This window comes from Anoplolepis gracilipes, chromosome 1 (assembly GCF_047496725.1).
Source record: "Anoplolepis gracilipes chromosome 1, ASM4749672v1, whole genome shotgun sequence".
In the NCBI taxonomy this organism is placed as follows: Eukaryota; Metazoa; Arthropoda; class Insecta; order Hymenoptera; family Formicidae; genus Anoplolepis; species Anoplolepis gracilipes.
In genome coordinates this window covers 9,804,828-9,822,375 of record NC_132970.1, presented here as the reverse complement: position 1 = coordinate 9,822,375, position 17,548 = coordinate 9,804,828, and the positions used below count along the sequence as shown (strand labels likewise).

The following is a 17,548-nucleotide window of genomic DNA, read 5'->3' as shown; positions in this document are numbered from 1 at the left end:
AACAACAAGGCGAAGAGGACTTGGTAGTTACTGGCAGTCACTAGCAGATTTCATAGCGGCTTCTAAGCTCTACAATTAACCAGAGAGTCGTATTCCTGAGGATAAAGTTGTAAAAGGTTTTGTCGATTCACTTGCCTTCCACCGGCTCGACACCGGATCGATACGCCGATTTAGCTTGGTCCAATTATGTGCTCGTTTCGGCCGTCTATGTTTATGGTCATCATTTACGTCGGCTGACAGCTGTCAATCTCTCATTCGGGTCGCCAGTGAATCACCGGATCGGTAGTCGAGGGCCTTTTCAGGTGATTCTTCGATTGGTGATAGTCTGATTATTCAATTACATTCCTACCTGCGCACGTTGCGTCTTTTTTTTTTGCTTCGTTCGCGAGCCCGTTTTTTTAACAAAGCTCTCTTCTCGACTTCTCTTCCTCTCCCTTTTTCTCAGACGAGTCCTGAACAGTAGCCTAAAACGAGCTAACTAAAGCTTCACGGGCACTGAGCAGCACGGGACAATCATCATCCCCATAGGTATCGCACGTCACAACCTATCTACTCTTTGTTCAGATGTCCAGGTATTTTTTGTAAGGACCCATTTTTTTCTCTTTGCACAGCACACACACACTCTTATAGCGATTGCTTCTGTTAATTTCTCAAGTATGATTTTACAAGTGAATTTTTGCATTGTAGTGACATCGCCGGTATGGCGTCCAGCTCCGTCAGCCAGGAAGACTTTGACAATGATTTTGAATTGACATCCAGGCGGTCCAGAATCAGGACCGCTAGAGCTAGAGTGGGTCCACCTAGAACAGGAGACATGTCTTCCATAAGCTTTCAAAGTACGTGTTGATGAAAGTGTTTATAAACAAGTGAGATTAGATATTTTTTTCTTTAAGAATAAAACATACCAAATATTAATTTAGTGGCATTAAATACAATTAAATTTTAATTTTAGTTGTCTCTTAAAAATAACACAATGAATAACTTAATTACAGATGCTAATACAGTTCATGATTTCTAGAATATTCTATATATATTCATAATATATAACATATAAGATTAAAGTATCTAATAATCACCTGATTTGATTGAAGAACAAGTTTTTACAAAAAATGAAATGTGATCAGTGATATTATTGTTTCTAACAATTTCCTTTACTTCTTCAGAGAACACACCCGATGTGGAAGAATCACAAGGTGCTTACGACACAAGTTCCAATCCCATACTTCTATCCGAACATGACAACTTGCAGAATAAACCCATAATGAGAAAGCAGGATAAACGCGTAACCGGACGGTACGTAAATCGCGATTGCATGCGTTTCTGAATTTGGTGAAGAATTGTAGAAATTTATTCGCGTTTGAAGTGTCCATTAGCTAACAATATCTTTGATATGGAACTTTACGTAACTGCCTAATATACTTTCTGGATCTGGTTCTAGTGTCTTTAGTGTAGTATCCTGTTTGCACAGGCCAACGCATATAAACAAGGGGAAGCAGCAACGCGATCGACGGAAACTGCGAGAAAAACGGCGTAGCACAGGAGTCGTACATTTACCATCGACAGAGGTTTGCCATTGTGAATTAACCCATAAGTATCACCCATAAGTAATCACACAATTAGGTTGCAGGCATAATAATAATGTGACTTTATAAAAAATTTAAAAATTGATTTTCTCTTTAAAATTATTATGTTGTGATATTGTAATCCATTGAATCTCTATATACATGTTGTTAAAATTTTATAAGCTTGCATTTCTTATAAGTCGATGAAATCTACTTTTCTAGTTACTTGATTTTTTTAAATTTGTATTTTTTTATCAAATCTTTTAAATCATGATTTGTAAAGTCCTAATTTAAAATGATATCTTGGATTTTTTTGTTTTAGTTTTAAAACTTTATAATTTTATTACATGTTCCTAAATTATCACTTTTCGGTGTACTTTAATTAATTTATTAATTATTTTAATCAATTCATAATAAGATTAAACTATTATAGGATGTATTTATGGGTGTGTTTACTCATGGGGAAAAACATGGAAAAACTGGAATTTCAGGAAATTTTAGAACTCAGGAAATTTAAAAAAAAATTCTCTTTTTAATATTTTTGCTCTTATACTAAACTAAATTATAAACATATATCTATCTTTGTTTACATATTTAATGTCTTAACAAAATATTGTATATATTCTTTATTTTAATTTTTAGTGATAAAAAATGAAAATGTACAAGTTAAAAATTTTTTCTTAACAAAAGCTATTCAGTTTTTCAGTTCACATTTGTAAATTTAGTAATATATACATACACACACACATATATATATATATATATATATATGTATGTATATATTACTAAATTTATATATATATATATATATATATTTGTATGTATATATTACTAAATTTACAAATGTGAACTGAAAAACTGAATAGCTTTTGTTAAGAAAAAATTTTTATAAAAGTAAAAAACATTTAAAAATTTGAGTAAATACCCTGTATTACGATTTTAAAAAGCCTTTTTTTATTAATTTATGTGTTGAGATTCGTTTCTTTTCTTTTTCTAATATTCTTATAAGAATATTGAGATATCTTTATCAAAATTATCTTATCAAAATAATTTATGAATTATACAAACTTTATATCTTTAACCAATTATGTTTATGATTAGATATATAAAATAATATCATTTTTTCTTTAGTTAATTTTAATTCAAAATTTTGATATATAACTTTTTATTGCAAAGACAATGTCAAGACAATTATAATGTTGCGAAGATTGACTCTCTTAATTACATATTTATTATAGGTAATAATACTTGTAAATTTGCTACTATTAGTAAATTATGAGATATAGCTCAATGTACTTTTTAATATTTAAATATTGTAAAAGTATCTTTGTGTGATATTTGGTATAATTCCTCAGAGCACTGGTGGTAGTACAGGAGAGGATGAGGAAGAACTTACTGGCACTTGTCTTGAAACTAAACATAACACACATCATAATGAATTCCTTGATCATGAATTGATAGAAGTAAGTGTATCTAATAAATTTATTTAAGACAAAAAACAATTTATTTTTATATTGTTAGAAAAAATCTGGAAAGAATTATTGCAATCTTAGATATTATTTTGAGATATAATTGCAATTAAAATCATATAATAATTTTTAATCAAGTTCAAACTTCCAAAAACATTATTCTTAAAATCTTTACAATGTTAATTATTGATTTCTTTTCTTTAAAACTGATAATATAAAACAATAAAGACAAAAAGAAATATTAAAATAACACAATATTTCTTATTATTACAAAGGAAATGTAAATCAACTTTTTTAAGACAAGTATTTAAAAATGTGCATGTTACAGGATCGGACTGCCAGAATGTACACACAAAGGCGAAATAAAAGGTATTTCATACATATTTATATGTAATTAATGGTAATTAGGAAATGAGCACCTTTTATCATGATGCAGTAATTCTCTTTAGCTGTTCTTTTATAATAAATCATAACTGCTTTCTAGGCACTACCGTACTTCATACAGGTCATGCATAGTTAGACACAGTTGGTAAGTGCGTTACATTGTATCAGAAGAACTATGATTAGGCACGACCTGTACGAAGTACGGTAGAGCTAGTAGAATTTTGATTAACAATTTATCTAATCCGTCACATCATCCAAGATTTATGTATGTACATATATGCATAACTAATAATATTATAACAAATAATAACATGACAACGAGTCATAATGGATCAATTAATCTCATAAAAATGGAAAGAATTCAAATATGAAAGACTTGTTGCGATACAAATTATATAATATGCACAAAGTTAATCCCTGAATATATATTTTAAAATTAAAAATAAACTAACTTTTTCTCCGAAAAAAGTAATTTAAAAATGACAGTGATTATAAAATAATTGAAGGACAAAATTATACATGCAGTCACATGAAATTATTTTATTTGATTAATTGTTAAATTTTTAACCATTAAAGAGCCTTATTTTCTCAGCAATTTATTAATTTTTTAATTTTTTATTCGACTAATTTTTTATTAAAACTAAATTATTAAGAATACTAAAAATAAACACAAAATTAAAATATTAATTATGTGCAATATTCTTTGTATCCGCATCGACGGTCGTGCCTAATACAATTTATAAACGACATACTGTAAAATACTAATTCATGCGGTAAGTCGAACGCTTAAATTACATACGATTATTGATGTCTGCGTTTTAGTCATTCGGATTTGGAGGCCGACGACGAGGAATTTGATTCTCTCAATCAATCTGATAGCATTAATCAATCGGACCATGGCAATCACGAGCCGCAGACATCTGTCAATGCGACCGGCAGACCGAGATTGCCAACACCAACCGGCGACAATCCACACGAAGTAAGTTTATTAAATAATTAGATCACCAAATTATATATATTTAAAATTTCATTAATTCGTAATAATAAAAAAATGCACATATATTTCCGAATATTTAATTTTTTTATATACTAATTAAATGACACAAATTTTTAAGAATTAAACACGATTGATGCGATTTTCAGCTGATCGAGCGAGCACAAGAGGAGAATAGAAGGCTGCTATCCCTGTTGGAAGATCGGGACCATAAAATTATGGCGCTCGAGGCTCGCCTTTTAAAGCAACAACACGAAATGGCCCTGGAACGAGAACGGCTTATCGAGGAGAACGCTACATTGATTCGCGCGATGGCGACATTAGCCAGCAATTAATCCTCTACGTCTAATAAAAATCATGCCTTCTTGGCTCTTTGCTCCTTATGATAATCGCCGAGCTACAGGATGAGCCGTAAGTCGCGCACCGCGCTGATTATTTTAATTATTATCATATATATTTTGTTTCATTCTCTTTTTCTCTTTCTCATCTGTCGTAGCAAGAACAATTTATTTATCTTTTCGTTGAAATCTAATATAATTTTTGCATCGTATCTCTCCCAATTTTTCGATTATTGGGAAATTTGCAACCATTACAGGGTGAACGACTGAAAATCGCATATTGCGTTAACTATTTTAATCATTGTTGATATATTGTGATATACATATTTTTATGTAGTATATAATACAAAATGATCAAAGAACAATCTACTTTCTCTATCGAATATTAAATTAATAGAGAATCTTTTCGCGTTATATGTATATTGATTCTTTGAAAATTCACAAAGTTAAAGCACAAATATTGCGCGTTGCACTAAATTGCTTTTGTGATATCTGTACGTTTTTCCTTGCTCAATATATATAATGCAGAATGCTTCAAGAATAATTTTATTCGTTTTCTGTCAAATTGCTTTCTTTTTATTTTCACAATGCAGTTCTGCGTTTGCGAATTATTTATTGTTTTTTTTTTTTTTAATTTCCTCAACGAAAGATAAAAACTGAAATATGCACATGATTTTTTTCTCACGGCAACTATAGAGTTATAGAATAAAGTTGCGCCTCATGTTGATATATTTTTACTTATTTTTTATGAAATTGAAAGGCTGAAAATTTAATACAGAATATATAAACGAATTAGTTTGTAATAAAAGTTAAAAAATTTAAGTTGATAGCCTGTTAAGCTTTAGACATTTAGTTCAATAAACTAAAAAAGTATTTTCACATTGCATTCGTAGTAATTGATTTTCTATATCCCTCTAATGCATGATTTATGGATCATCCTAGGCAATAAGGAAGATACTAGGTAAGAATAAACCTAACTTTTAGTGCGTATCGCAAGTTAAATCAATACGAATAAATAGATAATTCTCTAATCACAGTGCCGGCTATATGGGAATCGTATAAATGTACGATTTTGCAATCTGCAACGCGAGCTACATTTTGTAAAAAGCAATAGTAATCTTCAATCTTGTTAATAAGATATTGTTAATGATATAACAATCATCGCTTGCGAAGCTTCAGTTGCAAGCACACAGGTTGCATATTATAGATATGTATTTGCTATCTCTCTATTACTAATTAATTGCCATTATTTGCAATTTTTCAATGCGTTCTCTCAGTGAAGTAACAAATAAATATATATATACAAACGCAAGAGGTATTTGAAACTATGCAAAAGGGCCGATTATGACATAAGCGACTTGATTCATTTTCTATTGTAATAATGTAAGAATGAATGATCTATGTAAGTTTTATACTTACAACACAAGGTGACGTAAGATTATGAATTATTTTATTACTATTATATTATTATTAATATTATCATTATTATACGTGATTCGTACAAAATTCTATGTGTATATATATGTATGTATATATATATATATAGACACACAGATGATTCTGTAGTAATTAATTAATGCATTTAATTAGGAGACTTCTGCGGCAAGTGTGTATGTAATACGCAGAACGATATAACGAGAATATATAAAATTGTTTGAAGAAAAACTTTTATTGCCAAAATATCTAATGATCATATTTTACCCCTCGTTCTCCTTGTTAGAGATAAATATGTTTTGTAGTCACATACATAAAAATTAAATGAAAATCTTTTACACTTTATATTCTTATTTTATATCTTGTTTTGCTGTATCGTTTTAATTATTATTTTAATTTGAAATGATACGCAATATAATACGAAAATAATGGCTTGCATATTTCAAAATTAGCATAATATTATATAAGTGCTCAAAGCTGTTTTTATAACATTTCCTTGTAATTTGGTATATATGGAATAAAATTCAGGCTGTGTAACATACGCGATAATACGAGGTTGAAACAGCTTCCAGGATGAACCGGCAAAGTTTGCATTTTTATTCATAAAATAACTAAATAAATTTTTAATATAATACAATAGTTGCACGCACATACGCGATATAGTTACATCTTTACGCTAATATTTCCTAATCACTACGTAGCTACACTGTACATTACAAATCGTTGGGATCCGATCATACATTTGGGGTCTCTCTCTCTCTCTCTCTCTCTCTCTTCCAAAATCCTCCTGGTTTTTTCATATGTTTACCCTTTGTTTTTCATTTTTTCGAAATGTATGTTTTGATTCTGCCAAGATTTGTCACAACTTATTCTGCTGAGAAGCCGCGGTAACTCGTTTCGTAAAGTTTTATGACATGTAATTTTCCAAAACGTTGTATAAAACTCTGTTAAAATACTTTGTATCGCATTTAAAGAAAGATATATTGATTAATTCGCAAAAAGATACCTCTAAAAAGCGTAAACAGACCTCTCGAAAGGGCAAGCGATACCCTTCGCACGCACGCACGCATGTTATCAATAAAAATATACGACGACGTGCAATAAATATTCGCCAATTTGATTTGTTACGCATGCGAATGTATTATTATCTAATCGCAAAAGACTATTTTCGGGGCTGATATTGAGTGATAATTTTCAAGAATAAACTGTACTTTTTAAGAGTAAAAATAAATATTTACAAAAGACTAATTTCAATTGACATTTAATATAAAAAAATGTCAATTGCATTGAAAAAAAATTATTTTTTAATAAAATTAAGATATATACGTATGTATATAATTGAAAATGAATGTATATAGAACTGGAAGTTAAATCGGATCGACATTAGAAGAATTATCGCGGCTCAAAACAATTATATTGCTTAAGCTTTCTAAACAGTTAATAGAATAAGTTAAGCGAAAATTAGTTTTTCTTTTCGCAATTAGTTTTTCTTTTATTAATAATCCGATTTTTATCCTCCAATCCTAGTCATCCTACAAGTCGCTACGAGTTACAAAATGAATAAAGTATGTTTCGAAAACTCAAAAGCAAACTAATTAATTCTGGTCGTTTTGATTATCGTTCGATTAATGAAAAACGCCATGATTTATCGCAAGTCGTTGTATTAGCTATTACCAATATGTCTCGATAAAATACGTACACATTTTGTGTGATGCAACAGGTACTCTACATTTCTATCAACCCGCTCTCATTTTTTCTTTTCCACTCCCGATCGCTGGCAAGGTAACTAATTGTTTAAATCGTTTAATTGTCTATCGCCTCTACGACTATTTATCAGTTCTCTCGTCGTTTATCGCAAGGCAACGCTTCACTGATATGTACCGTTCTTTGAAAATTGGTTAATTAATCGAGAATTCGTCGTCGTAGACAAAATCCTATAAGGAACTTGGTTCTTTCTCCCTCCATTCCCTGTCGTTCAACTCTCCTTCTGTGATTCACGATAGCTTTTCCACGAAAAGTTATTGTCGGTAATATAATTAAGTCGTTAATAAGGCGCCTTTGCGACATTATAATTTTTTTTTCATTGGTCGAACCACGAGATTGTGCTGTTACATGGCACAGTAAATTTATTCGCTTGAATTCACTATTCCTTTTAAGTCGGAAAGTTTAGTGCGCTAATCTTTTTCTTCCATCGTCTCTTTATATCTTATCTAATAATTATATGGTTTTATATTTTTGACCATTTATATATATATATATATATATATATACTGTTCTGTAAATTACAGAGCATCTTCGCATCTCGTTTCATTTACATCGTACGTATCATTATCCCAACAAACGACTAGATCACGATGGTTGGATCTCAACCAGATCCTTAAATGCTAAGGGAGCTTAACGAACTAAGCTATGTATTTTCAGTGAACGATATATTATTATATATATTTTTTATCAAATATCAACCGCGTTGCAATATAGATGCAAAACAAGCGAATTCCCGCTCTCGATTAATGGTCTCAATCGATCCGCTTTATATTTATTATATCTTTGCTTTCTTTCTTGTCATCTTCGCACTCTCTTCCATTTTCTCTTACTATCACTCTTTCATTTACCTGGATGTATTAACTTAAGTTATTAACAATCGCTTTTATTTATATATAATGAACAGTTTTTTTCCTTTCATATGGACTCCATAGAGCTCGCCATTAAATTAACATTCCATTTTGATTCCGACTTGATCTTGGTGTACAGGGTGCTTTGAGAAAAAAATGTATACACTATATCTCATATAAATATTCATTTACTCAGAATCACAATCTCTTTTATTATTCTGGATAATAGTATTTCCAGGAATTTTAGGGGAAGGGTGATAATTTCTTTCTCTTATCAGTTGTATTTATTTATTGGATCTTATTTTCTATTTGAAATCCTTATAATCACGTTTTTGAGAAGTACAAAAGAACGCATTTAACATAAAAAGAAAATTGCAACTTTCAATGTTTGTATAAATATTGCAATTATATCGCATAAATGTTGCTGCAATCTTGTTAAGATTTTGCAATTTTATATGTCTCTACAATATCTTTGCAATATAAACAAATATTATATGAACGATGTTGTAGCAGTAATAAAATCATGTCTTGAAAGAAAATTTTGCTTCTTCATTTATATATTTCATTGTTTATTAAATACATTTGATTCCAAAGACAATATTTTAAAAATGACACGAAATAATTAATTCTTTATTTGTCCAACTACGAAATAAAACGTAAATTCGAAAAACAGTTATAAGAATACGTAATATTGGTTTTGCGTCGAAATATTTGTAAATTAAATTTCTTTGCAATCGTGCCACCTCTGTCTTGTTCGATATTTACCTTACGATTAATATTGAAAATTAATTAAGTTGTCTTTATTGTTACTATTCTCACATTGACTTAACATAAAAGTTTTATCGAACACAGTAATTAAAAAATATCTAACATAACATCTTGTCATTGCAAAAAAAGTAACTCTATTAATTTAAAAACTAGAATCTCATTTTTTTCTCGTGACACCCCATACATGTTGATTAGATGACTATCGTCTCCACACTGAGGATAATTTTCCTAGCAAAAGTTCATGCCTGATATAAAGAAAGTCAATTAAGAGGCAAGCGTGCAATTTTTATCTGTTGTAAATTGATATCGTGTTATGTTTAGCAAAAAGGTTAAAAAATAGTATTTAATAAATCTTGATTCATTTACTTCTCGTGTTATATTGAGTTAAAAAAAAACTTGAATTTTATATGGGTTAATATTCTTGTATCTTTAAATTGGTCTAAACATGTCGCAAAATCAGTATTATGAATAAAAACACATTACATTATATTATATATTGCTGTTTTTTTATACTAACGCATATCACAATGTATTAACGTTAAATTATATTTCATTTATCATATAATAATCGTGAATCTAATGATCAATATATCATTCCATAGTCTCCTTAAAATTAACATTTATTTGTTAATATTTAGTCCCGAGTTTTCCTCGACATTGCAAGCTGCCTATAATTAGTCAGTTAAACAGTCATTTCCGTCAACATCGTATCCTCCCTCGCTTCCTCTTGCATAAACAATGCCGGACGACAATACTTGACCGCTTATTTAACGAGAAGCTCGTTAACAAGCACTCCGCACGTTTTACTTGCCTCTCTATTGACTTGACCAGGCGTAGGGAACACTATATATCGTAAGTACAAGTAATGTTCACCGTGATTGAACATTATCTGAAAATAAATAATCGCGAAGCGCTATTATTCGTTATCGAAGTTAAAAGAGAACGTGTTCAAATGTCTCTCATACGTAATACGCTCTCTACCACTTTATACGCTTCTCCGAAGTAGAAAATTCTTTCTCCCTATAATTTTTTCTTTAATTACAAATATGAGGAAAAGGTATGTCACATTCGTAACAAACTTATCCAGCTGAAGTTGCTCTATTTATTGATTACTGGTAGCAAAAGTGATTTATTGTCGCATATGGAGTATATGGACTAATTTTAATATACAGAATGTAATATTTCAATATATGGAAAATAATAATAATAATAATGTATATCTATTTATAGAAATAAATCATTTGTTATAAGAATGTGACATGCCTTCTTTATACATTTCCTTCGAGTCTCTTAATAAGTTGATCTGTCAAGTTGGCAGCTTACCTTTTACTGAATGGTCGTTCCGAAGGCACGGAATATCCGAGAATCTAAACCATCTTAATTTTAAAAAACTAAACATTCGAAGGATGAATATTGTTTAAGCCAAAAAAAGCCTTGGATAAAAAATACAAGAATTCAAATACTGAAAAATTCGAAGATTGAAAAACTAAAAATTCCGTAATCTTAAAAACGATCGAAGGCTTTATCGTTGCACAATCCTTTCTATAGTTGCGATCGGTATCTTTAGAGGATCGACCATCCAATCCCGGAAATTATTAATCATCCGGGTTCGTCACGAAGAGGCACAGGAAGAACGCCGACATTCGCTCTTGATGATATCTCAGGATATGTTTACCACGCGTTTGCAACGCTCCGATGTTGGCGTCGGTGATTCGGTCGGTACTCTCGAAAAAAATTAAAAAAAGAAGAAAATACGAGAGAAGTCCCGGTCTCAAACGCTACAACCGGAGGTGACCACTTCTTCACTATTAGGTTGATGACTCCACCTGCACTGGTGACAGCTACTCGTCGTTGTCGTCGTGGTCGCCGTCGCCGTCGTCGTCGTTGCTGGGTCTTCTGGTGCAGAGTTGACGACGTCGCCAGACGCCCGTAGACCCTGCTCAAGCTCCAACAGCTGACCCATGAAGTTCAGATTCGGGCTGATGATTGGACGCGCGCTTTTCACCAGCTTGTACGCCTCCACCATCGACAGACCCTTGTGCCGCATTATGTAGGCAATTGCAATCGTCGCGCTGCGCGACACACCAGCTTGACAGTGTACCAACACGCTACTTCCGGCTTTCCGCGCTTCCTCTGAAACACGAAGACGAATTGCATAATGATTAATGTATTTCTTAATTTAATTATATTGTTCATTGTGTAGATCAATGTTTTCCAAAATGAAATTTCATGAGACAAAAATAATAGAAGAAATTATTTACTAGAAAACCATTTACAATAATTAAAGTGAAAATATCCAATTTTCTTTTTTTAAGTTAATAAATAATTATTCAAATTTATATTGTGATTAACATCATTCTAGTTTATATTATAAATCGCTATTGAAACGTTAAAAATATGCTAATATATTTTTATGTTTTATTTGAAATCCTTTATATATATATAAAATTAAAAAAAAAGTTTTCAAGACTCGCGAAATTTAACGCGAGTTTAACGTGTGTTTATGAAAAATAGAAATGAGTCGAGCTCGTAAACGCTGAAACGAAGCAGTCGTGAAACTCGAACACAGTCGACTCGATTATGCAATATATGGGGGACGCTATCGTATCGCCAGTGAGTCACTGCATTGCCCGGATCCTATGCAGACTATGCAGACGTCGCATTACGAAAGAATTCGACTGCGTGCGATAAATCGTTCAACTTTTTTTCATTAAAGATAATTCCAATCGTGAATTTAAAAATTGTATTAGCCCTTATAATAATCTGAATTCTTAAATCAATAATAATAAAAAAATATTTCACATACGTATCTTTAATTGAGAGTGCATATAACGCGGGAAAAGTCTATAAATATATCTCTATTTAATTAATTTAATATAATTACCATCAATTAGCAATCCACGGTCTTAATACAAATTAATAAACAATCTTTAGCTATTTTGTTGCTTGTAATATTTATAGGAAAATAATATATATTTTGTTCCGTTTTATTAATAATATAAAAAAGATTTTAATGAAAAATTAATGTTTAAAAAATATATAAAAATTTATTCTATAAAATGGGAAATAATTATGTTAGTGCATTATGCCAAAGATAATTTAGAAATGCAATTCAACTATATACAAAAACTACAAGTTCTGAACAAAAAAAGGATGACAAATGATGCGTCTTACAAAAGATTCAAGCATTCTTGAATTTGAAATTAAATGAATCACAACAATATGAGGGAAAGAATTTCTCACAAATAAACCTTCGCCAGGATCGGATGCTGCAAGAAGGGTGCAGAATCTGTTTATTCAACCGACATTCCACCAGTTGCACGCTAGAAGAGGGAGACCCATCTTCCCTTCTCCCTTGCTCTTTCGTACCTTTTCTCGAGCCCTTACCAGCCCCTACAATCGCCATGACTGCTTCCCTTCTACGCATGAAGTCCTTCCTTCTCCCTTCTATCCGTTTCCTCACAAATGCGCACACGCATAAACGCACGAGAGGAGAAATCGACGTCAAGGATAAAGAAGGAGGGAGCGCGCAGGGTCAAGGGGTGAAGGGAAATAGATCTCTTACGTTTCACGGATGCGCGCGCATGACTCATGCTTTCATGAATGAAAGGTTCTTCTGGTCTTCGGGCGCTCTGGTTCAATGGTCCACCGGAAACGCCTGGTTACACCCTGTTTCCGTTTGCGGGTCCGTTACTACTTGTAACGGAATGAACACAACCGGAAGAACAGCAGGAAATCTACCACCGACGTAATCGTGGAAAATCACGCTTAATCGACGATCACGTGGTTCGGATGATCTGAGATTGTCGATCAGATATATTTTGAGTTATTATGGATTATATAACTACGCGTGGAAATCTTTTCGATAACATTTTTCGCTGGATTTTAAACGAAAAATTATTTTCCAAATAAAAAAATATTTTCTGTCGCTCAGTACAAAAAAACCTTTATCGGAAAAACGATAGGTTTTCGTTCAAAACTAATCTCTCGTAATCCTCAAAGAAAAATGGAAACAGTTTGTTCAAGTAATGATCCAGGTAGCAAAAGTAGTCATTTTGAAGTCAAAAAGACTACTTTTGACATATTCTGATGTCAAAATGACTACTTATACTACCTGGGTAACAATAAGTATAACAATTCTCAGCATACTTACCAATGAAATCGAACGCCTCCTCGAAGTATTGCTTCAGGTTCTGATGACCAGAGTCCGAGGCGGGTATCTGCCTGTATGTGATACCCCGTTCCTCGTGGTAGCCAGGCAGTTGCGAGGTGACGTTTAACACTCGGGTAGCTCCGAGGGCACGCAGTAGCTGCAGATCGGCAGCGTCTCGACCGTTACCGAGATAAAGGAACGGTAAAACGCGGGATGCCGGGTGGTTGTCGATGTCGGCTGGCTGCGGGGTAGGTGGACCAGAAACGCTCAGCACGGGACAACCCGGTCCGGGACTCGTGCAGCCGCTCACCGTCGTCGTCGTCGAGGTATCGATGGCGGTGCCATTTGGCAAAAGCGTGTCTTCGCATAATTCTCGATGCCGCCTGTGGAACTCCCTATGTCCACCTGAAACAGATAATCATTCATGATTAGTTTGGCAGATTAATTTTTTAATAAGATAAATGATTTCTTCGTTTAAATCTGCGTTAATATTTTTATTTCTTTTATAATTAGAAGTTTATATAGATTAATTGGAAAAATATTTTATTATATTATAACTCAAACAATATTATAAGAATAACTTGTTTTTGAAAACAATTTGATGTTAAATTATTCATATAGTAAAAATTATCACGGACAAAGCCAGACATATTTGCTTTTACAAATGCATATGAAATATAACATAGCGTTTTCTAAATACTGAATAATAATCAAAATGACACAATAATACTGCCTCCTATTTGTAGATTTTTCATAGATCACTGTTTAAAGAAACTCATCCTGTACAATTTTTAAATATTTATAAATGTAGGTTTTTTTATATGAAATATCAGGGAAATAAATGTCTTCATTAATCTTATTTTGCGTCATCAGCTTGACATTATCTTGTGACAACTATTGACATTTTAGTTTAATCATTCATTTATATGTTTAAAAAGATGTACACGCGTAATAAATTATTTCACACATATTTGAGACAAATTCTTAATAAATGATCAATTAAGTAAATTAATTTATTTAGTTTATCAAATTATAAGCGCGTATTATAAAACGATCATCTTACCTATATTTAAATAATTATAAATCTCAAAAATACAAAGAGAGTGTAAAATGATTTTAAAAATTTAAAGATTCGTCATATTATTATAAGATCTTCAATCTAAGATTTAAACATTGTATTAGAGACTTGAATTTCCAAAAATCGGAAAACAAAGAAATCTAAAAATTCAAGCGTTCGAAATCTAGAAACACAAAAATGAATTTCGGAATCTAAGTACCATAAGATTCACTGATCAAACAAATTTAATTTGAATATAAAATCCAAATCTCAAACGAATATCAGAAGATTATGAAAATCGTAAATCTTTTAAAGAAAGATCTTTGAAAGTAAATCTTAAGTAAATCATAAATAACTTTCAATTTAGAGAATCTCCCCGAAGAAAAAAGTTTAGGAATACAAGTCGTAATTATTACATATAAGACATATATATAATTGTTACATATATAAATATATTAGCCAATTAAGCTCTTGTGTTCTTTTTCTCAGCGATCTTTAAAAAACGTCAATTGTAAGCGGCGCAGATGCGGGATCTAACAATAAGAGGGTGGTGCCATCATCTGGATCTGCAGCTTGCGACGAAGACACAGATAAAGGGTGGGACAACGTGACGGCGCGGCGTGGAAAAGTAGAAAGAAAGAAACAGACTGAGAATAAACGACGGCGGATAAAAATAAAGGAACGCCAAGAACGCGAAAAGGAGAGAGAAGGAGAGGAAGAAATGTGGGCTAAAAGTGTCTTCCTCTCCTGACCTGCGGCTGCTAAGGCCTGGCCTGGCTCAACGATGACTCACTCGTTATCCCTCCTCGCTCCGTACTGCCTTCGCCACGGTTGGCTCTCGCGGAGCGGCCACCAACCCCAAACTGTCGTCGCCAATCATTATTCCAATGTTGGCTCCTTTCCGATTTCACGATTTTAAATTGAGATCGTTATAATATATGAATAGCATTCTTAATGCAACAACGTCTTGTGAAATAATAATCGAAACGACAATAGACATAATTTCTATAAATTCCATATAGCTCTTGATCTAGTTTTTCACAGATCTATTTTTTATAGCACAAAGCTGTGCCATACGTTACTAACATTGTACAGTCTTGATATCTTGCAACTTCCATTCCGCATAACATCATAAATACTTCATAGATCAAATTTTTCAAAGACAACTTGACATCATAAATGCAATTACATAGTATGTCTTTCATATAGATTATATGTTTTCATAAAGATATATATTTTCTACGGATTACAATCACTGTAAATCTATCACACAATTCTTTGATACACAGAGTACAATAATTAATTGTCCTACAAAGCTTATTTTCACGGGCTTTTAACCTACTTTGAATTGTGATGAGAAATCAGTCGATAAGATTTATATAATAAAATTTTTTATATAACAACATTTCAATGATGTCATAAATATACTCTTATTATCATATAAAATCTTGATTTTATTTTACAAATCTCATATAATTTGAATATATTCTTCTATCTACTAATAATATGTACCTTACTTTTGAAGTATCACACGCATATTTCTCTCTCTCTCTCTCTCTCTCTCTCTCTCTCTCTATATATATATATATATATATATATATATATATATATATATGTATATATATTCGTAAATTAAAATAAGTATTAGTAATTGTGTTGTAATAAAAATAAAGTGAAATTTAATATGAGATATATTGTTGTAAATTAGTGACTTAAAAATAAACTTGAATCGTCTCAAATCTAAGGATTAAATATTCAAAGCAATATCGCGGGAAGCGCATAATCATTATGGAAAAGCTGTATATGTAGGTCACTTGATTTAGGTCGCTATAGTAATCGAGACAGTGTTGCGATTTACGCGAAACCGCGCAACGGTCGTCGTACCCGATGAAAATCCTGTTACTTAAACTCATGTCTTCAAGAAGAAAGAATTCGAAATAGCGGCATCTTGAGAATATTTACAACTATGAAATGAAGTTTTGCTCTGTATATGCCCTCTATATGTACCAAGAATTTTTATTATTATATTTATAATCATATTGAAAGAGAAAGAATACCAGGCACTATAGATTTGTATGAAAATAGAAGAAATATGGTCTAAGTATTTATACAAAACAAAATTTAAGATTTATAAAAATAATCTTTTTTTTATTAAATTTTCGCAACAAAAGCTGAATACGATATAATCTAAAAAAATTCGTTATCAAAATAATTTGAGAATATTTTACATAAAAAAAAGAAACATAATAAAATAATAAAATAAATAAATTAATGTTATATGTAGTAAATCATACATAGTAAAAAAATGAATAAGATAAAAATTATATATTTTCTTTGTAAAACGGCGAGTATTACAAATATAAACGAGAAATATAAACAAAAAATAATATAAAAATCACTTTCTCTTTAAATTAATGATCAATACTAATTTTTTCTTAAAAAATTGTATTTAAATTCCTTAAAGATTATTCTAAAAACTATTTTTTATATTAATATGCATTATTTGAAGAAGTGTTTAGAAGTAAAGTGTAAATTACATCTTCGCGATTCTTTTCATACTAAAATTTGCAAAAAAATCAATCATAATGTGTGTGTACATATATGACTGTTTCTTTTGTAAATTTTAGTATGACAAAAACGTATAATTTTATATATATATAATTTATATATTTAATCATTTACACTTTATAATCATGTATAAATTATTTAATATTTTAGAATTAACAATTATGCGTTTACTTTTTAATTTAGTTCATTTTGATAAAATGCTTCTTATT

The 17,548-nt window shown here is 31.1% G+C and overlaps 2 protein-coding genes across 7 annotated transcripts in view; one reads left to right on the top strand and one right to left on the bottom strand.

Annotated features, from left to right (window-relative positions):
* Positions 1-64: 64 nt before the first annotated feature.
* Positions 65-5,403, top strand: LOC140671918 (uncharacterized). 5 transcript variants are annotated; one of them, XM_072903656.1, is made up of 10 exons: positions 65-302; positions 446-572; positions 688-836; positions 1,164-1,293; positions 1,439-1,565; positions 2,918-3,025; positions 3,360-3,400; positions 3,516-3,560; positions 4,238-4,394; positions 4,559-5,403. In XM_072903656.1, the coding sequence occupies exons 2-10, from the start codon at positions 565-567 to the stop codon at positions 4,742-4,744; spliced, it is 951 nt and encodes a 316-aa protein (XP_072759757.1). In that variant the 5' UTR covers positions 65-302; positions 446-564; the 3' UTR covers positions 4,745-5,403. The 5 variants fall into 5 exon arrangements, with proteins under 5 accessions (XP_072759757.1, XP_072759773.1, XP_072759749.1 ...); XM_072903672.1 differs by having other exon boundaries at positions 446-581; positions 1,469-1,565; XM_072903648.1 differs by having other exon boundaries at positions 446-581.
* Positions 5,404-6,755: 1,352 nt separating this feature from the next.
* LOC140671906 (dual specificity protein phosphatase 10) overlaps positions 6,756-17,548 on the bottom strand; it is a 37,614-nt gene continuing 26,821 nt past the window's right edge. For both annotated transcript variants that reach the window (XM_072903626.1, XM_072903634.1), the window contains 2 exons: positions 13,715-14,119; positions 6,756-11,694 (listed from right to left, as the gene is read on the bottom strand). In XM_072903626.1, the coding sequence (XP_072759727.1) occupies positions 11,333-11,694; positions 13,715-14,119 (767 nt within the window). In that variant the 3' untranslated portion in view covers positions 6,756-11,332. The remainder of the gene's footprint in view (positions 11,695-13,714; positions 14,120-17,548) is intronic.

Excerpts from the sequence above, each read along its gene's own strand:
- LOC140671918 (XM_072903648.1), top strand. Across the intron at positions 1,294-1,438 it reads GATAAACGCGTAACCGGACG|TGTCTTTAGTGTAGTATCCT; the intron begins GTACGTAAATCG and ends ATCTGGTTCTAG. Across the intron at positions 4,395-4,558 it reads CCGGCGACAATCCACACGAA|CTGATCGAGCGAGCACAAGA; the intron begins GTAAGTTTATTA and ends TGCGATTTTCAG.